At 43.1% G+C, this 21,824-nt stretch overlaps 1 protein-coding gene across 1 annotated transcript; it reads left to right on the forward strand.

Moving 5' to 3' along the window:
* The first annotated feature begins 1,820 nt into the window (after positions 1-1,820).
* LOC147889761 (uncharacterized) lies at positions 1,821-19,789 on the forward strand. The gene is made up of 4 exons (XM_087391517.1): positions 1,821-1,983; positions 2,255-2,411; positions 18,550-18,645; positions 18,757-19,789. Exons 2-4 carry the CDS (start codon positions 2,284-2,286, stop codon positions 19,271-19,273), a joined length of 741 nt encoding a protein of 246 aa, XP_087247643.1. The 5' UTR covers positions 1,821-1,983; positions 2,255-2,283; the 3' UTR covers positions 19,274-19,789.
* Positions 19,790-21,824: the final 2,035 nt, after the last annotated feature.

Raw genomic sequence — 21,824 nt, forward strand, 5'->3', positions numbered from 1 at the left:
CTCATGCTTACAAAGGCCTCAATTGCCCAACCTCAAGACAAAAAGTTTCCTTTCCACGTGCTTGTCAATGCATTTGACGTGGCTATTAGCATAGTTTTGATGCTATAGAAGGGTGGTATCGCCCCTCCACTATGCTAGTTGGTGATTATCCAATGCTAGATAAGAATTATTGTACGGCCAAGAAAGAAGCTCTCTACATGATCCACACCATCAACAAGTTTCGACAAGGTTCACATTCCTTGTGGATCATTCAATGCTCCTAGGGGTGGGTTTTTTGATGAGTTTTTGTGTGACCAGTTTGAGAGTTTGTTTTGCCTTTTGGAGTCATGCTTCATAGGTGACAATAATTTTAACCATTTAACTTAAATGTTTAAACTTTATTGCAATGAAATGTTCAAGAAAAATTACAACAACCCTCTCTTGAGTATGGTTGTAACATAATCTTCAAATGAAGTCCATGCTTTTTATTTCTTTGTTCCATAAACATACTATTTTTGAGAACTAGAAGGTCTTGATAAATACAATCTAGAAGTTATAGCCACATAGCATTTCTTAGCAAAGGTTGAAAACATCCCAAAAAAATGTGAACCATCACGCCAAATGCATAGTTAGCATAACCAAAAATGCTCCATGGTATCAAGGTAGTTTTTTGTGGTTATCACATACACCCTTGAAGAGGTCAATAACTAGACCTCCATCAATATGTTTCATCATGTAGTCCACATTTTGTCGCAACACATAAATCTAGGGGTCCCTAAAGTTGGAAGCCTAAATGAGCGATGTTAATAAGCTCTATATTAAGGACTTCGAAATGAAAGAGCATCACCTTGTGCAATTTTTTTAAATACATGTATTTGTTGCACCTGCCTAATTTATTGAGAATTCAATACCTCCATTGATGTTAGAAAGATCATGGACATTTTGTTGCTTCAATAGATGTCAAATTTAATCCCTTTTGCATTAGCCATGCCAGAGATGTAGGGGGTGCCCCTAATGATTCTATTTCTTGGTAACCATTCATCATCTCCACAAAACCACAAGCATTAGACCTTTCCAACTCATTTGTGTTCCATTCTTTGTTTTAAGCATGGTACTATTGAATTTTGCACATTTTGATTCTCATTAATTAGGTTTCCACACTTGCGACCAATATGTGAGAGCCATACTTGACAATGCACCTTGTTTTCCATCTCAACCCTTGATTATTGCCAAGAAGACATCGCTATATCTTATTCATGCATAATAGTTGCATTCCACTCACCTCTAGTTGCATTCCACTTCCCTCAAATGCTAGAGGAAGTTGGAGACCTCTCTCAACTTGGGGCACCTTATTATCATGATTGGTTGGAAATGTGCATGGGCACGAGCAACATAAGTGAAACTTGAGCGATGGTGGATATGGCATTGAGATTGGGATATTTCACCAGCCAGTGGATGAAACGCAAGAAAAAGGAGAGTGGATCCTCGGAAAGATCATTCTTTGAGAAAGCATTGCTACTCGCTTCCTCGAAATCGAGGGGCTCAATCAGCTGAATAGAACAACGCTATTCATGATGAAGATAAGAATGTGTGCATGTGCAGACATATACCAATTCTCAGACAATTGTGATCGCTAGTGTTAACCGGAGTTCGCTACTTCCTCGGGTTTTGCATCACATGTGACGACTATCAATCGCTGTCTCTCTCTCTCTCTCGTGGGCCCTCATGTGCTGTAACAGTGTAATGTGGCCTCTTGTGGAACACCCCTAGGGATGGAAGGGCTAAAAGTAAACTCAACTAGAAGTAAATGAGGGCTTAGGGTTGGGAGAGAGCAAACAGGTGATGTAAAGGGGCCTAAAGGTGAGCTTCAACCGTTTTGAAGCCAAATGCTCTTCTTATGTTGTTGTTGTTGTTCTTCTTCTTCTTGACATAGAAGCGGAGTCTTGTCGACAACACCTGCAGCACCAAGCACAATCCTCCTTTTAGCTTCACTCCCTTTCCCAGGTACTTCCCCCCTCTGTTTCTTACCCTAGCTTAACTCTTTCGGAGCCTTTTCACCCCTTCCTCTTTAGAACTTATTGTCCAGTTGTGCCTCAGAGAACGAGTAGAATGTTGTATCAGTTCCATCTCTTCTCGCTTGCGCAGACTGGATTCCAGCATCATGGGTCGGAGTAGGGAAAAGTTCGTATCTTTCGAGGGTCCTTTTTGTACTCGTTTGTGTGTGACGTTTACACGGGATCAGTGTTTTTAACCGGGAGCATGCGGGCGGTTGCAGGTTTCTAATATTCAGTCAGAGAGTTCAGCATGGGTATTGACAACCTAGGTCTGCGGAAGGGACGCCGCAGCGAAGACGACTTTGAGGGAAGGAGGTCTGTGCGTGGACCCGGTGCTTTCAGGGGGCCTGCCCGCGGAAGATCCCGGCGTGCACCTAGGTGATCATCGCAGCTGCTAGAAAACTTGGCGGGATTATTTGAAAACAATACTTCTTATGTGCATAAAGTAGCGCGAACTCACAGAGAGGAACATTAGATATGAACTACCGATATATGTGAGGGGATGGGATGAAATGAACTTAATTGGGCCTTGTTAGCCGTGAATGCAGCTCAGGATGCATCACTGCAGGTGGTCGACAACTATAAGTATTGGGTTTCGTTGCAAATTCTCTTGATTTCTTCAGACCATCTTGACTGTTGAAAAGACCTTCATTCGCCTGCTTTGACTTGTGTTATATAGAAACGTACTTTAATTAGGCTTCAGCAATCTTACAGGTCCTCTTTTTATATAGTTGGCTTATGTTTTATTGTTCCCCAGCAATTTCCCTGTCAGCCAGGTTTGGTGGCGGATTGCCATGTACTCTTTGATCGATCGGTTCAGCGAAGCATGCTACTGCTCCTTGTGGCCTAGTGACAGTTGCTTACTGCCACGGTAGGCGCCGTGAGTTTGGAATGCAAGTGCCCTTGGACTTTGAATCTTTTCTAAGTTGCTTTGAGATTGTTCAATATTGGACATCCAGAACTATTGCTTTTGATCCAACCTTAGAGCAAGATAAGTACCCACGGTTCGCACTGTGCTTTAGATCATGCTCCCAACTTGTGCACAAAAGCGTACCTCGGGACACTTGGAGATGCTACACAGCCAAGAAGAGGCCAAAAGGATATATATCCAGCTTTAAAAGCACTGAATTCAAAACAACAAGAATCTGAAACTTGTACGATTGGATATATTCTAGTCTTAGAGAGGTATAAAAGCATTGAACAAATTACAAACCGTAGTCCTGAAAATATCTCAACGCACCTACAGCCCTAAGGCTTATCGGAGCTAGGACAAAACTAGGGGCAGATCTGCTGTCCTCTTCTCCTTGCTGGGTGGCCTGCTCCAAGGCTCTTCGGGTGATGATGAGAGAAGTTTGAGGATTGCAAGAGAATGCCCCAAGGGCTCCACTTTATAGGAGGGTCACACGGTACCCTCTTCTTTCTTGGATCTGGCTAACTCAGTTGGCTGACCCCCTATTTGGCCTTGGCCAATCTGCCATAATGCTAGAGCACGTTTGCCAGCTGGCTGACCTACTTCTCGCCACCCAAGCTAGGTCCCCTGAATAGCCCCAATATTTGGTGTACACCATGACATGTCAGCCTCGACATAGGCTGCGACCAAGCCCAAAGATGGATGTTTTTGTTGCTGCCCATGGGGCAGCCAGCTATGCTGCCCATATGGCAAGTCATGATGCTGCCCTCATGGCATTTCTAATAGCCCACAGACCCACGCACATGAAATTCTAGACTACTCTTGAAAGCCTAGTCTCAATGTAAGTCTCTTCTGCATGTCCTCATTCGGGGGCTTATAGTGGGGAGATGATCTTTTTATTTTGTCACTCCTCTCATTGATTCAATGTGGGCAATTTAATAATCTGGAACAAGTTTGAACGGCATCCTCCATGCACTAACGTCTTTAGCTCATGGGCTTCCCCACCCCCTCTCTGGTCTAATGAATGCTCCATCAAATCCTACTAGAGAGCTCTTAGGAATAATGAAGGCATCATCGAATTGTGTTCCACGCACTTCCATTTCACAAGATCCTTGTGTGCTTCTAGCTAACTTGGATCATAGGCATGATAGTGCCCATCATACATGGCAATGCTAGACCAATTTTTGTTCATGTTGTTCATGCTAGAATCTTCTAGGTGCCTAGGTACCGCCAATAGGTCCATCTAGAGTCACCATCCCATGTACTCTAGAGATGATTGAGCCATCCTTAAACTAACACACGAGATGACGATCCAATTGTCTCCCTTGTGAAGTAGGATCTTTCTAAGCATTGAGCATTGATCCTTTCAACCTGCCCATCATTTAACTCCATCTCTAAAGACGTAAGAGCAAAGGGATTTGGACATTCGGTCTCCCAATCCTAGACGAGTATGCAATTTAGCAATTTAGCATGGTGTGCATTGTGCACCAATGGTAGAATGGCACTATGATACATCATATGACTAACCTATTTATCTTTATACCCTTGAAACCATATAGGAAATGCTTGATTTTGAACCTCAATATGCTTTGTGCGAGCATGGAGAATTGGATTCTGTGCGATAGCCAAAGCACTCTAACTATCAGTGAAGATTGCAGTAGGAGCAGTCTGACATGCACAAAGATCTGCAAGTAGCTTCTGCAGCCAAACGCACTCCACTGTAGCTGTAAAAGCCACTCTGTAGTTAGCTTCACAGCTAGAAGTAGCAACTGTACTCTGCTTCTTGCTGAACCAAGAAACACATGAAGTACCAAGCATAAAACAATTGCCACTATGTGACACACGAGTGTCAGAACAACCAGCCCAATCACTATCAGTGAACCCATGCATGACAAGTGAAGTATCAGCCCCATAAAGAAGGCCTAAATGCTGAGTGCCTTTAAGATATCTGAAAACACGCTTCACGGCATGCCAATGGTGCATAGATGGGTTGTGCATATATCTGCTCAATTGTGAGACAGCATACTGTAGATCAGGTCTCGTATGGCATAGGTAAATCAAACGACCAATTGCTTGCTGATAGAGAGTGACATCACATGTACCGCTGCCATCCTCAGAAGAGGAGTGAAAACCAGTCTCTAATGGTGTGGATACTGGTTTGCAATCCTCAAACTGAAAATGCTGCAAAAGCTGTCCAATGTACTTGGATTGTGACATCAAAATGCCCCCTCACTGCTAGCAAATTGAATGCCCAGATAGTAGTGCAGAAGACCAAGATCAGACATAGCAAATGTTTGCTGCAAAATCTGCAATTTGCTGAGCATGTGTCCCAGCTACAAGCATGCCATCCACATAAAGGACTAAAATCAGCAAATCTGTCCCGTGCTTGCAGATGTAAAGGGTAGCCTCTGTAGGGCTGTTCTGAAAGCCAAGTGTGAGCAAGTAAGAATGAATTCTCGAATATCAAGCCCGAGGTGCTTGCTTCAATCCATAGAGGGCCTTTTTCAAGCGGCATACCTTGCTTTTAGAACCTTGAACCTCGAAGCCAAGAGGTTGGGAAACATAGACCTCTTCCTGCAAATGCCCATAAAGGAAAGCTATCTTAATATCAAGCTGATGTATCTGCCAATGAAAGTGGGCAGCAAAGGCAATAACAATGCGAATGGTAGTGATCCTGGAAGTGGGAGCAAAAGACTCCTCAAAGTCAATGCCATGCTGTTGAACATAGCCCTTAGCAACAAGACGGGCTTTGTAACGGTCCACTTAACCATCAGCTTTCCGTTTGATCTTGTAAACCCACTTAGTTCCAATGGCATTCTCGCCATAAGGCAAATCACACAACTCTCAAGTGTCATTCTGATGGATAGAATCGAATTCAGCTTGCATGGCCTTCATCCAACAATCATTCTGAAAGGCATCTTGATGACATAATGGCTCTTCATTGCATGCTGTAGCAACCAAAGCATAAGCAACAAAACTAGCATGCTCTTTCCGGACAGCTGCTCTCGTACGGGCTTGGCAGAGGAGTGTCTTGTTTGCTGTCTTTTAATGTGTCAAGGAGCCATGGGGGTACCTTTTTAGGCTCTTGAAATTTTGCTCTTTCCTGGTCAAGAGCCCGGTGCAAATGATCCCGATCAATGATAGGCATATCAGGCTGAATTTCTGCATGCAATGGGGCTGTAAATGACCAACAGATGGAGGAGGGACAACCTCAGATGGAACATCATCTCGAGCATCGGATGGAAACAAAGGCATCGAGCTGTCAAATATGTCTGGGGCATCAACAACGGGCTGTTTTTTACAGTCCAGCAAAGGCATAGTGGAAGATTCATGAAACACAACATCCCGACTGACAAAACACTTGTCCGTGCGGGGCTGATATAGCTTATAGCCCCTGCTCTGTGAATTATACCCAAGAAAAAATGCATTTAACAGCTTTATCATCCAACTTAGAGCGTCTCTGTGAAGGCACATGAGCATAAGCTAAGCATCCAAAAGTCCTCATGTGGAGGCTTACGACTCGTCCAAGCCTCGTAAGGTGTGATAGTCTGCAATGCCTTTGTAGGACATCTATTCTAGATGTAATATGCACACATGACCACATCCAACCACAACTTATTAGGCAAATGTTTGCCTTTCAACATGCATCTAGCCATTTCCACCATGGATCTATTCTTCCACTCAGCCACGGGATTCTGTTGAGGAGTATAAGGCACTGTGCATCGATGATTAATGCCACGGGAAGCCAAAAAAACAGCAAACTCCTTCGACATGTATTCACCCCCCCTGTCTATATTAATGTGAGCAATGTGCAGCCCACTCTCATTCTCAGCCAAGGCAATAAAGTGCTTGAAGCATGAAGGAACATCAGACTTGGATTTCAATGCGAAAATCCAAGTGTACCTGGTGAAGTCATTAATAAAAGTAACAAAATAGTAGAACCCCCCAAGATCTGTAACACTCATGGGTCCACAAACATCACTATGAACTAGATAAAGCTTACATGAAGGACCAACTCTCCCATCCTTGGGAAATGCAGCACGGTGCATATTACGAAGTAAGCATGGTTCACAAACATGTTTGGTAGGCATATGCGTTTTGGGAAGATCCACAACCATATCTTCCTTCTATAACTTCACCAGGGCTCTAAAATTGAGGTGTCCAAACCTCTCATGCCACAAATGAGTATCTGCCATGGTAGAATCAATAGCAAAGGCATGTGCATCATCATCAGCTGAACATCTGTCATAAGCATCAAGTCTGTAAAGACTGCTAGACAACGTGCCAGTCAAAACCAAGGTAGAGGCATGTGTAACATCATACACTTCACACGTCACACCATCAAAAATAACCTGAAAGCCACATGTAGCAATGGCTGAAATAGAAATGAGGTTCTTACGAATGCCTGGAACATAAAGCACATGCTCTAGAGTGACAATACCATAGCAACTTGCCCAACACCTTTCACGGTATATGATGCATTATTGGCACATGTGACATTGCCGCTTAGATGTAAGCTCCAATGAGCTGAATAACTTCATGCAAGCAGTGATGTGCTTGCTAGCACCACTATCAAAGAACCAGGCATCACGAACATCTGAAACTGCCATACAAGCATCATGAACATCAGGATTATACTGACATGTAACCAAGAAAGCCCAATGGTGGTCTTGTGCGAAATTAGCGGACTCATGTCGATTTTTTGTACTAGAAGAACCAGATACTGCAAGACCAAACTCTTTCTTTTTCTTTTCAGATGCTATGCGCTCCCTGCATTCAAAAATATCATGCCCAGGTTTCCTGGAATAGTTACATCTCTTCTTCTTTTTGTTATCCCTTGAAGAAGAGGCTTCATGTGAATGCAGCATGGGAATGAGAGGGCTTTCCAGCTGAAACCTTGCCTTTACCTTTGTGTTTATGATGGGCAGCAAATGCTTGATCACTAGCCATAGTAGCATTGCGATTCACACGACTTTGCTCCTCTTGAAGAAGAAGAGCAACAAGCTAGCCAAATGAGAAATGATTGGATTACCCCTTGCAACCAACCTCAATGTAGTAGCAAAGCCTTGATATGAATTAGGCAACCCTTGATGGGTTGCCTAAAACCCATCAAGGGTATTAGAAATCAGCTGAGAATTAGGCATAATCTCATCAATGTTGGCCAACTGCTCTTTCAAATCCTTCACATTAGTGAGATAGGCATCCATGTTACCACCCTCATCAAGCTTTAAATCTTTCAATTGCCTGCGGAGATAGGCAACCCTTGCCTCATTCCGCACCTGATACAAAGATGCAAGCTGATCCCATGCTTGCTTAGCTGTCTTGCAAGACCGAATATGAGGGATAGTAACCCGTTTCACTGAAAGAGCAATCAAGGCATGTGCTTTGGCATCACGACCATCCCATTGAATTTGCTCCTGTGAAGGAGGCAAAGCACCTGGAGCAGGAGGTGCAGGAGTTCTGGCTGTAGCAGTAGACCCATCGCTTGAAGAAGCAGAGGTTGCAGGTGTAGCACCAGTAACAGTGCGTGTAGGCCTAGCCTTAGAACCTGAAACAATGTGCCATAGATTCTTGGCAACCAAAACATGTCCCATCATGTATGACCACATGGGGTAATTGGTTGCCATCAAGCTTGTCATCGGCTCCAATCAGCCCAAACAAATCATCTTTGCCACAAGACATGGTGCTGAAATACAAGGCAAATGCACCAACTGGCAAAGCAAATGAGAGAATGGCAACCTCTTTGAATCAAGTGCAAAAAACTGCCCAAGCTTCAAAGCTTATGTTTGCAATTTGCAAAAGACTCTGCTGTCCCAAGGTATACCTGTTGCAAGAAAAATCCCCAAAGGCATCACGAGGCCTTTCCAAAATGCAAATGAAGCAGAAATTGGAAAAAGCCAATGCAACGACGACTTACCCAATGAAGAACAGCAGTGACAGGCTTTGAAAGCGAGCAAATGAGGGTTGGAAATAAGAAATACAGCAAAAGAAGTGCTCCCACGAGGAGGAGAGCACGTAGAAATGGAGAGAGAGAGAGATCCAATGGAGAGAAGCTCGTAGCACCGGGCAAAGGGATGCCAAATGAGGAGGGATGAATGGCACGCACCCCGAGGCAGCCATACTGCAGTGAATGTACTGAAATTCTAACAAACTGGACAGAAGTACGGAATTTTTGGACAGATGTACGGATTTTCGTACAATTTTTGATAGATGTACGGACTTTCGTACAATTTTTGATGCATGTACAGATTTTCGTACAATTTCTTATGCATGTAGGGTGTTTTTTTTTAGAGGTTCGGAATTCCATACAGATGCTGTAAATGCTCGCGTGTGGTCGTTTTTTGCTGCAGCAGGCTGGAAAATACATCGAAAAACAGTTCCCTTCGCGAGAGTTGCTCCAAAGTGTGGTCTTCTAGCGACAAAATGAGGTTTTTTGCGACAGAAGTGTGTGGAAAGGTCTTAAACCTAGTGTTACACTAGGGTAGGGCTAAGAATCCTAAGAGTCAAAACTCTGTCTAACTGAACTAAGTGAATGAATTTTGACTAGAACTAACTGTCGTAGGTGAAGCATGGAGTTAATGAGTGTCTTTTGGCATGCTAGTGTAAAAGAGTGTCATTTATACTATGTTAATTGGAGTTGTGAAGCTCAGTCATGAGAGCCTGCACCATCTCCTGTTAGGTTAGTATCCCTATAAATCGTTTTTTTCTTGTCATTTTGTATCAATACCTGCCCTATCATTTTACATAAGCTTAGTCAAGTTAGGCGTTTTATAGATGATTTATTTGTACCAGATGTTCCTAACTTTCAAGACTTTATGTACAAAGACGCTAGAGCTTTTGGAGAAGGAATCTATCCTCGTGACTCTTGTGAACTGAACTGCACTTCAAAAGGGGATTCTTGTGTTTTCTTAGATCTTAGACTTTCTCAATCTACCATAGGATTAGAGGTTGATATATACGATAAACGTGAACAACCTGAATATAGTGGTTTACACATTATAAAAATGCCTCACATTGACTCAAACATTTCTGATTTGGCAAAATATGGAGTCATTTCTTCCCAATTCCATAGATTTTCCCGCCTTTGTACAACTAAGGAGTCTTTTATCACTCATTGTAGTAATTTGATCACTTTACTATTACACAAGAGGTATAATCCAAGGAAAATAATGAAAAAAGTTCGCACATTCTTAGATATGAAGTCTTTTATCTATGGTGTTTCGGCCTTAGGTTTGTTTAGAATGATTGAACTTAAGCTGAAAACAAAAAGCGGGGAGCTGAATAGCCCGTTTTTCTTTTAGTTTCAAAAGAGAGTTTGCTTGAGTATACTTGTGCTTTCTAAGTTAGAAATGTATTTTTGCCTCTTTGCAGAAACGAGACATAAGTGTAAAGTGCCTTTTAACTTTTTGTGTTTTAAATAAGAGAGAGAGAGAGAGAGAGAGAGATTCTAGTTTTTTGGAAGTTTTTGTTTCTTGACTTGCTTGTTTATTTTTGCTTAAGTCACCTGCTTCGTTTCTTCTTTATTTCTTGTTTTCATTCTCTTTTGTTTATTTGACGTATTTTAGCAAGCACTGGGTTTGCCCAAGAGACTCCGCGGGTCTTTAGAAACCCAGTATAGTTGCTTATGCTTGGGCACTGATGACGACATAAGTGTTGCTTTGCTTGCTAAGTATGTCTTCCTTTTGCTTTTCATAAAAGTTTTTGTTTACCTCTTTTTTCTTCTCTTTCATTTTCTCTTTTATTTTCTTTGTAGATTTTTGATCTTTAGAACAACAAAAAATTCTAAATTTGTATGATTGGACTTATTCTAGTCTTACAAAGGTATATTTTTCTTGTCATTTTGTACTTGACTCTCTACATGAGAGGACTAAGAGCACCGTGTGTGCAAATTTTCGTGTAGTATTTTACTCCTTAACTTTATACATCATACGTGCTCTCTATTCACAATCTAGATCCAATTAGCAAGATCAAAGCTGTCTGTGAGTAAACAAATCCTTTGGAGGGGCTGTATCAAACATTCTTGTCTGAAATTTAAATCAATAAGAGCTTGTGTGGCGGTGGCCGTGTTGGAGCTCCTTGAACAGAGAGTAGCACCATGGTCAAAGCTTTGCAGAAATTAGCGCCTTTTGTCCTTGTGGGCTTTTCTCAGGAGTCCATTGAGAATTGTCTATGGGATTGCAGGTAGGCAAGGTTTATCTGGAAGGGGATTGCTAGTCTTATAGCACTTTTGTTGTAAACTACTCGGTGCTTTCTATCAATTCAGGCAACGGATTTTGCAGAGGCGTTTGAATGAGATGATTGTGAGTTGCCAAACACATATACTTGAACTTAAGAGTTTGCAATTAAGCTGGAATTAAGACTTATACAGCTTAAACACAAAGTGACATCATTGGTTAATACAATATCTTACTTTATTCTTGAAAATGGAGATACAAGACCAAGGTGCAAAATGCGCCTTCCAAACTGATGAACTCAGTGAAAACCTAGGACCTAGATACAAGACTCAAGAGCATATGTGCAAGGTAGACAACAAAAAGGAGGACTTCCAGCTCAGGTTTCAACTCTTGGCTTGCCCAATCCACAAGGAAGAAGCCTGCAACGATCACCACTTACATCCAACATTAGAGGCAAGCACTAGTTTCTAGAAAGATAGTAGAAACAACATGAGATAGTGCTGTAAATGAGATAAACTTGACAATACAGACTCCCTCCATGACTTGACTCTTTTGTAGATGAAGTCCTTGATGCCTCTGAAGCTACCTTGGGTGAGGAGAGTGTGGAAATGGGGCTGGAATGAGAATCAGCTTAGAAAAACAGCCTGTAGGCTAGAGAGAGAAAGCTTTTATGGAGTGATAGCTGTAGAGAGGGAGTGCCAATGCTGATCCCAAGGGAGGGGATGTAAGAGAGGAGCTGCTGCTGTTCCAGAGGTGCACAGAAAGGCAGATTTCTGCAAGGGAAATGGGCTGGAACAGTAGAGAGAGAAATTCTGCAGTAGAGAGAGAAAAACTGCAGCAGGAGAGAGAAAGGGGCTGTGGCTGCTCCAGGCTAGGAGAAGGAGAGAGGACGCTGCTGCTGTTCCAGAAGAGCTAAGAGGGGGCAGATTTCTAGAGAGGAGGGGCTGGAACTGTTGAGAGAGAATGTGCTGTTGTAGAGAGAGAAAGTGCTGCTGAGGTGAGAGAATGGCCTGGGGAGAAGCTGGCTGCACCCAAGGGGCTGGAGAGGTTCTGCTGCATCATCCAAAAGGAGGGAGAAGAAAAGTGACGAATTTTTCATGTGAGGAATGAATGTTGGGGTAAAGGCACTGGCCACCCTATGTAAATAGTACTTTATGTTGTACTTTAGTGTAGGACACTTAAGTACGCTAAGTACACATTTGTACTTAGCTGTACTTAAGGGTTACTACCTTATCCATAATATAAAAGTGTGTACTTGGGGAGGTACCACTCACTCATTGTGATTATCCCCACAAGTGTGTGTCTACAGTGAGTCACTCCCTACTCCCTACTCTCTCCCTCTAAAACTATCAACTGGTATCAGAGCCAACGGGCTCTCCCCCCCCTCTGATCATCCTTCATCCTCACGGGCTTTTCACCGCGCCATCTCCCTCAGCCAAGTGGCTGGGACTAGCTTCGTCGCGGGATTCTCTGCGTGAGTACCTACAAGAACAACTATTTCAGCTGTTCAGTTGGCTCACGAGTTTGTGGACCACTTGTTCAAGCTGTATGGTTTGCCATCTGACATAGTCAGTGATAGGGACTCAAAGTTTACAAGTAACTTCTGGACACTTGTATTTGAGAAGTTGGAAACTACTCTAAGTATGAGTTCCTCGGATCATGCACAATCTGATGGCAGTACAGAAAAGGTCAACCAGTTGGTTGAAGACATGCTTCGGGCATATGTATCTAAGAGACAGTCTTCATGGGAAGATTATCTACCCATGATTGAATTTGCTTACAACAGTGCAAAGTTACAGTCTTCATGGGAAGATTATCTACCCATGATTGAATTTGCTTACAACAGTACAGGTTACAGTCCTTTTATGCTTATGTACGGGTTTCAACCTAAGTCACCAGTTATGGTAGGATTAAAAGGGATTCAAAATGATGCTGTTAAGAACTTCTTGCAAGACATGCAGGAAATGTTGCAGTTTGCCAAGGAGTCTATTAGAAGTGCCCAAGATCGGGACAGATTTTATGCTAATAGACATCGTTCACCCAGAGAGTTCTCTGAAGGAACGACGGTATATTTGAGAATTCCTAAGGAATCCAAGAGCCTAACTACTGGTTTGGTTCCGAAATTATCCCCCAGATACTGTGGCCCATTCAAGGTCATTAAAAGAATTGGACCAGTTGCATATCGACTAGAATTGCCTCCTGATGTTAAAGTTCATCCAGTCTTTCATGTCAGTAGACTGAAAGAAGTATTGGGTGCAGATGATCAACTTGTTTCTCCTCATGAGATTATAGAAGTTACAGATTTGACTTTTATTCCTCACGAACCTGAATCTATTCTTGAATTCCGTGAAAGACAGATTCGAAATCGTACTATCACGGAATACAAGATTAAGTGGAAGGATCGTGTTGAGGAGGATGCAACATGGGAGACATTACAAAACCTCCAAAGAATATTTCCCGATTTCTTAGCGAACTCAAGAGTGAGTTCTTAGAGGAGGGGGAGTATGTCATGTGCACGGATTGGTATCTGACGTGTACTAGGTACACAGAACTAGCTCAGGTTAGCCTGGGGAGGCTTAGAGCTAGGCAGGCTTGATTCTCGGGTTGAGTGGCAAGGGTACGAACTATTTATAGGTCTTCGCTATTTTTGGCGCCGAGGCCCGAGTCTATAAAAGAGGCCCAGGGGGTTCAGTTCTCAGTGTGCAGTTGGGAGCAAGTCTCGTTCCCAGGTGCTAGGTCTGATCCTGGATTGTGTCGCGGACGCGCGCCTGCATCTTAGCGTAGCCCAAGGCCCAATGGCAGATCCAGGGCTTCACAGTGCCACCTGGTGGTATGGGACACCAGGCTGGTTGGGATCTGATTGGGAGTTCGTGCCAGTAGCTCAGCTCGTGGCTCGGAGGGGACATCTTCTGATTCGGGATCATATCCTGTAGATGTCACGGTTGGGTGGTGAGCAGCCTGCTCAGTTCTGATGTTGTGTGTGGTTGTTTTGCAGATCAGGGGTTTCAGGAGTGCTGGGACGTGTCATGAAGTTATGTAAAATAATTTGCTCTGGGATCAACTAGATCTTAGTGTCCTCTACTTCAGGTGCATCGTCCAGTGTGGGCTCTTGAGGTGGTTCCCCAATCAAGCTTACGTGGAAGACATTGTGGATCTTCCAATGCTCTGGAAGTCTCAATCGGATTGAGACATCATTTATTACCTGCAACACCTGAAAAGGACCATAATATCGAAAGGATAGCTTGAAGTAGATGCGCTTTTTGTGCACTTTGGTTTTTAACCGAGCTTTCTCAAATTTCGATAAGACCCATTGGCCTTCTTTCATTGCAAATGCCCTCCGTCTTTTATTTGTAGCTGCTCTTTGTTTCCCCTATTTTTGGCAACTTGAGGGCATTCGTAGAAGTTGTGGCCTCGATCGCCACACTTGAAACACCACCCTTCGGAGTAATACTTTTGCTTATGTTGTGGAGACAATGAGCTGAAAGTGCGGGCTGCTTTCTTCGAAGGAGGTTGGCTGGCTGACTTTTGCTCTTTTGGTGTGTCCTTTGTTGTCTCCTTACCCTTTTGTTCCTTGGAAAGGTTCCCTGGGACTTCCGCTTGTTGCTGCTGCCATTCCGCTTGTTGGAGAAAGATTGTTTCTTCTCCACCTTCAAGGCGATGTTGATGGTGTCTTCGAGAGAAGTAGGAGTGGCAATGTCCACCTCATGCTGAACAATATACCGTAGGCGAGCAAAGAACTTCCTTTGTTGCTCTTTTTTATCCTTCCTACTGAATGCTTGAACTTTTAACAAAGTATCCCAAAAACGATCAACATACTCACTGACTTTCTCTTCTTGGCATTAGCGGAGGATGTCCCACTGCACCATTGTATCTCTCTTAAACTCCTTAGGCAAGAACTGCCTCATCAAGTTCTTCTTGAAGTGCTTCCAGGTGTGGGCTTGCTGTCCAGTGTTGACCATAGCTGCCCACCAGAGTGAAGCACGGTCTTGCATGTGCAGGACGGCAAATCGGATCTTCGCCTTGTCTTCGTACTTGTCCCCCTCAAAGAAATACTCGAGGTCTCGGATCCAGGCCAGCAAGACCTCGGGCTTGTCCTCTCCCTTGTACTTGGTAAACTTGAAGAGCTTATCTCCAAGAGGTACCTTATGCTTTGCATATATTCGTCTCCGTGGACGTCTCGAAGGAGATGGACTCCGATGACGCCGTCTACCTCGAGGAGGGGAAGAAGAGGATGATCTTTCCTCCTTGTTGGAGTTGGTGTTGTCCGCACGGCCTCTTCCTTGGGATTGGGGCCCTATGTCATGAGTTTCTGCTTGGTTGCTTTCAAGCACTTGAACCTGTTGAGCAATGTTTGCCAAGAGAGCACTCAACTCATGCAGGTTAGGAGGAGTGTCAGGCCCATTGGCTGCCATGATGACAAGATGACTCAATGAAGGAGAGACTCAACAAGAGAAAGCACATAGTACAGGACCACTGCCTAAGCTCTGATACCAATGTAAACTACTCGGTGCTTTCTATCAATTCAGACAACGGATTTTGCAGAGGCGTTTGAATGAGATGATTGCGAGTTGCCAAACACATATACTTGAACTTAAAAGTTTGCAAGTAAGCTGGAATTAAGACTTATACAGCTTAAACACAAAGTGACATCATTGGTAAATGCAATATGATTGAGGGGCCAAGACGGCCCCCCCCCTTTATCTAGGCTCACTTTATTCTTGAAAATGGAGATACAAGACCAAGGTGCAATGCACCTTCCAAATTGATGAACTCAGTGAAAACCTTGGACCTAGATACAAGACTCAAGAGCATATATGCAAGGTAGACAACAAAAAGGAGGACTTCAAGCTCAGGTTTCAACTCTTGGCTTGCCCAATCCACAAGGAAGAAGCCTGCAACGATCACCACTTACATCCAACAGTAGAGGCAAGCACTAGTTTCTAGAAAGATAGTAGAAACAACATGAAATAGTGCTGTAAATGAGATAAACTTGACAATACAGACTCCCTTCGTGACTTGACCCTTTTGTAGATGAAGTCCTTGATGCCTCTAAAGCTACCTTGGGTGAGGAGAGTGTGGAAATGGGTGCTGGAATGAGAATCAGCTTAGAAAAACAGCCCGTAGGCTAGAGAGAGAAAGCTTTTATGGAGTGATAGCTGCAGAGAGAGAGTGCCAATGCTGATCCCAAGGGAGGGGATGTAAGAGAGGAGCTGCTGCTGTTCCAGAGGTGCACAGAAAGGCAGATTTCTGCAAGGGAAATGGGCTGGAACAGTAGAGAGAGAAATTCTGCAGTAGAGAGAGAAAGACTGCAGCAGGAGAGAGAAAGGGGCTGTGGTTGCTCCAGGCTAGGAGAAGGAGAGAAGATGCTGCTGCTGTTCCAGAAGAGCTGAGAGGGGGCAGATTTCTAGAGAGGAGGGGCTGGAACTGTAGAGAGAGAATGTGCTGTTGTAGAGAGAGAAAGTGTTGCTGAGGTGAGAGAATGGCCTGGGGAGAAGCTGGCTGCACCCAAGGGGCTGGAGAGGTTCTGCTGCATCATCCAAAAGGAGGGAGAAGAAAAGTGACGAATTTTTCATGTGAGGAATGAAGGGGAGAGGCCTTCTTTTATAGGCCCAGCCCCCCCCCCCCCCCCCAAGCTTAGAGTGGAAGGTGGACACTTGTCCCAGATTTTTGGTGGGCTGCAGTCCCAAAGAGGACAGCCCACAACCTGCCCCAAATCTACCAGGTTTGGGGCCAAACACTTGGCCTGCATGCCCTGCCACTTGCCATGCATGCTGCCACATGTGTGGGACAGGTGGACTGACCTGCCAGCTCAGATTCCATGTGGCAGTCCGCCACGTGTCAGCTGCCACGTGTCACTCCAAAAAACCCTTAAATTTCAAAGTTGTCAGAATTCAATTCTGATCGCACCCACGGGTTCCTAACAGCTTAGACTATCTATTGACGTACTCTTAAGTCATAATTGAGCCATACTGAGCTCATTTGTTTGTCGTCTTATCTTGTATCTCCATTACTCTTGGCATGCTGCCAGGCCCACACCCAAAGCTCAGGGAACATTCTCTTGAATGGTTCCTAGGTCGGTATGCAATCTGTGCATTTGATTTGTCCCAAGTTTGGGTACTCAGGTGGGGTGTGGTTTCCAGATGTCCCTCTCAAAGAGAGGCCATCACTCTTGTGGGTCACTAATGCCCATAACCCCAAGCAAGGAGGTCCACCCTCAAATGCTAGACCTAATCCCCATTGTCCGTAACTGAACAGTAGGAAAACATTTCATTTCTTAATAAGCATACTATTGAAAAACAAAAAGAAATAGTACCAAGCAAGTGGATACATGTTGTTGAAGCAGGATGACATTCGTTCCTTCCCCCTTCTTCATGACCTGGGGTTTGATGGCTTGGCTCTCTCTTTCTAGGCCTTTGGTCTTTTATGAGAGGCACGATACTTCTTAGGCTCTATCGACATATCATTGAGTCATGCTCTCTGGATGATATCCCCCACTTTCCTTATAGTCCTATTCATGCCTGAGTGGCTACTCTTTGGGAGATTCTGGCGAGCATTTCAGCGTGGCATATTTGGAGATCGAGATGCACAGAGGCTTTTAATGGCTCCCATAACACACTTTGGCTAGTATTTGGACAGATATTGCACACTTTGATTGGCTATTTGTTTCTCATGCTTTTCATGATGTATTTCTGCCATGAGCATTGGTCATGGAGTATTTTTCTGTCTTTCCATTGGAAGAAAACGATTTGCAGAAATCGTGAATTCTTGTAGGTAAATCGTGACCTTGAACAGAATCAATCAAGAGAGCATCTTTTACGTGCCGAAAGAAATAATCAAATTTTGGTAGGGACTAGCAAGTTCCTGTAAAGCTAGTGCTAGAAACCAATAATGTTACTAGCTTGAGAAAATAAGGAATACTCTTCAAGTCAAGCTGTCTTGTTAGTTGCTTGATTTAAAATGCATAAGATTCAGCCGTCAAAATAAAGCTAGACTGAAGGCCCAGCCGGCAGTCAAACCAATTAAAAGTATATTTGCAAGCACTGGTCGCTGAAATCATGCCAAAAGGTGGTGGAAGTGCTATTATCAACTGTGCAACCAACTGCGAAATCAGCTTCCAGCAGCAGTAGCCGAACTAGATTTAGTTTTGTGCTTATTTTGTAAAGTCAGCTGTTACTAATGCACATGATTATATCATTGTAGAGCTGCAGATCTAGGATTGTGTTCATGAATATGTATACAGGCTTTGCTGATGTCAATTGTTTCCTTTTCCTTCATATGGCGTATGATTTTTTTCTAGATTTCAAGCGTTTGCCATTGATCATTCATGTCCACATTGGCAGTCCACAATAGTTTCTTGAAATGGTTTATACGGGTCTTTCTATTGGCCTTTTGCAGGCCACCTACTTACTTCCATTTGTATGTCTTTCCACAGACTTCCTGGTGATGTTTGCAATAACTGTCTTCGTACTGGGCACTTTGCAAGAGACTGTCCGAATGCATCTGTTTGCAACAACTGTGGCCTTCCTGGGTAAGGCTTCCAATCAATGCTTTCTATTGCAAGTGAGTATTGTTATGTATGATTGAAAGGTGATGTGGGTGGGAACCGTGTATATTATTTTGTGTGCTCATTGGTGTGCAGACATATTGCAGCAGTTTGTACTGGTGAGTCCATCTGTTGGAACTGCAAGGAGCCAGGGCATAATGCAAGTGCTTGCTCAAACGAGGCTGTTTGTCGCTTGTGCAGCAAGCCTGGTCATGTTGCAAAGGATTGCACTGTTAAAGAAAGTGATACCAGGCTTTGTAAGAACTGCCATAGGCCTGGCCATCTCGTAGCAGATTGTAAGAATGAGAAAGCCTGTAATAACTGCCGTAAGCCCGGGCATCTTGCTAGAGATTGTAAGAATAGTCCTGTATGTAATGTTTGCAATCAAGTAGGCCACATTGCACGCGACTGTGTCCCACCGTTTTCTGCAGGGCGTGCTGCTCCACTGCCACTGTACATGGAGCCTCCCTTCTGTAGAAATTGCAAGCAGGTGGGCCATCGCACCAGAGACTGCTTGATCACTTTTATGTGCGATAATTGTGGGGGTCGTGGTCACTTGGCTCTGGAGTGTCCTTCTGATCCCATGGTTGTTCATGGAATGCGGTTTCGTTAAAGCTGTATGCTGCAGGACGGATTGAGGTTCTGAAAGATCTTTAGCACAAGGATGGATCTCTATGGCATACCACGTATGTTACTGAGTTTTCTAGGTTATGCAGACTTGGATGAGGAATTATGTCACATTTTTCCATCGTAGCTACCGCGAATAGGACTGATGAAGCTTTCTCTGGATGACCGAATTTGCAAGCTGGGAGCTATCCTCGTACGTTTCAATTTCAAGCAGCTGTTTGGCTTGCACCTTGCATTCTTTCTCAACTAGTTGCTGTTTTCTCTTTTCTCTTTGAGAGCCTTAAGACATGCTTGGGCTTTTCAGTCCCTGAAAGGAAGGGTTGGAGGACTTACAGAATATATTAGTGTAGTACATAATTGTGTGGCTTCTTGCTAAGAGTGGAATATTTAAAAGCATTTGAACACTTTGTTGGCTCTTTGTGACATCATTGCTGCAGCATGCTTTTGCACCTTTTGGGGCAGAGGATTGCTGGGACACCAAAATGCTACGGGACAGTTGAATTTATCATTGTTTACCCTTTTTCCTCATCAAATTTACTACTTGGCTCTTCTTTAGTAGACTGTTTGTGTTGCTGAGCTATATTTTTTTAGACATTGGGATGTCTTCAAGATGGGATTTTTAGACATTGTCATAGTAGCTAGTCCCTGCTATGCGTGATGGAGTTTATGGTTTTCAATCTTATGAGTGACTCTCGTGAGATTGAAACTGCACTATGTTGTGTTTTTAGACGATGAGTTGGGAATGTTTCTGGATTCATCTAGGTATATGCTTTTGCGGTATTAGCGGACATGCAAATTTCACCTTGTGAAGTTTTCGTCCAAGTTGCGACCTGTTGGCATTGCAATAATTCTATCTATCTTAAATGGTGCATTGCCCTATCAGCTAGATCTAGATTTAGCTGCTCGTTTGGGAGAGACTAAAATGAAATTGTTTAGACGTCACAAGCAGATGTAGCTTGAATGAAGAGATTTGGACTACTTTTTGATTAGCCTTCTTCTTTGGTGCTAGCCTTCGTCATGGCTGAGTTTGCCCTTCACCTTCGGAGTGCTGACAGAAACTCAGTACGAAGACTTTGTATAGTGTGGATTTGTATGTGTGAGAACATACTTTTATACTATGGTCTACACTCATTGTTGGGCGCTGATGACGCCAGTGGGGATGTCATAGTAGCTAGTCCTTGCTATGCGTGATAGAGTTTATGGTTTTCAATCTTATGAGTGACTCTCGTGAGATTGAAACTGCACTATGTTGTGTTTTTAGAGGATGAGTTTGGGAATGGTCTTGGATTCATCTAGGTATATTCTTCAAGATGAGAGTATGGCTATATATTCTTGGATTCATCTAGGTATATTCTTCAAGATGAGAGTATGGCGATATAAGATAAGAACTAGGACTCCTCATTTGGTGGATCCTTTGCAATCAAATGTATTATTTTTCTACGTAGGTGCTTTGAAAATTTTAAATAGAACTTGAGCTGGACTGCAAAGCAATGTATTGTTGTCAGTGGGAGTACTTCCTACGTTCTTGATGAGGTTGATCTGTTCAGGAATTTTGATCTGTCAAAATCAGCTAGATACTTATTTCCTTGGTGCAAATTGTGGGGTCGGTTTGGACTAACAGGGTGAGGAGATCTCGAAAGCATCTTCTTTGTCATAGTGGTCTTGGAAACGCCATTCAAAATGGCCTCTATTTCGCATTTTTATATTTTGATTGTATCGTGGTTTAGTTGTGTTGATTGCATGTAGTTTTTACACCAATCAATGTTGATGACACTCAACTTCACCCCATACAAGCTTGGGATTTGTTCTGTCAAAGCAAGTCAATGTGGGTATCTAGATATGTACGCATAGCATTTAGGACGTGCATTGCTCAAAGAGGTGCTTGTTACGGGGTTCCCAATTCATTTGAGCTTACTATGGAAGTTGTATCTAGGTAATTGAAGTGCACTCGTGCATGGGTGATGTTGATTTGGCAAAATTCATGTAATTCAGTTAGTGTGGAGAGTTTTTCTTTGGAGGAGCAAAATCATGATCTTATTTGCATAGTTAAGGTTTGGACGAGCAAATATCATTACCTCAAGATCCCAATTAAAGAAATCTTATAGACATCTCATTGCTTCTTATCAAGGGTTTAGAAAAAGGCCTATTGTTAAAGAGCTTGACCTAAGTCATGGGCCTATTTTGACATTGATTCTTTTTAATTAAATTTTTATCGAGTCTTAAGACCTTTTGATAAAAAAGAGAGTTAAAAGTTCAATAGGCAGTTAAAAGTAAAATCTCAAAATGAGAAGATGGTGTCATAACGGATCATAAGCAAGATAAAATAATTGATTATACATAGTTTTGACATGATGACTTAGTTTGTTGAATGCATATTCTAGAGATTGCCTTCATTGCTCAAAGGACTTGGCAAGGCATGAACTCTCAACTCAAATGAATTGATAAGCTTTGTTGATCCATAGGAGGATCAAAGGAAAAGCTTATGGAAAGATTTTTTTGAAGGCACATAATAGTTGGAAGAAAGGTTTAGAATAGTG

This window comes from Dipteris shenzhenensis, chromosome 20, assembly GCF_047967505.1.
Source record: "Dipteris shenzhenensis isolate YYH24624 ecotype China chromosome 20, Dip_SZ_1.0, whole genome shotgun sequence".
Lineage (NCBI taxonomy): Eukaryota > Viridiplantae > Streptophyta > Polypodiopsida > Gleicheniales > Dipteridaceae > Dipteris > Dipteris shenzhenensis.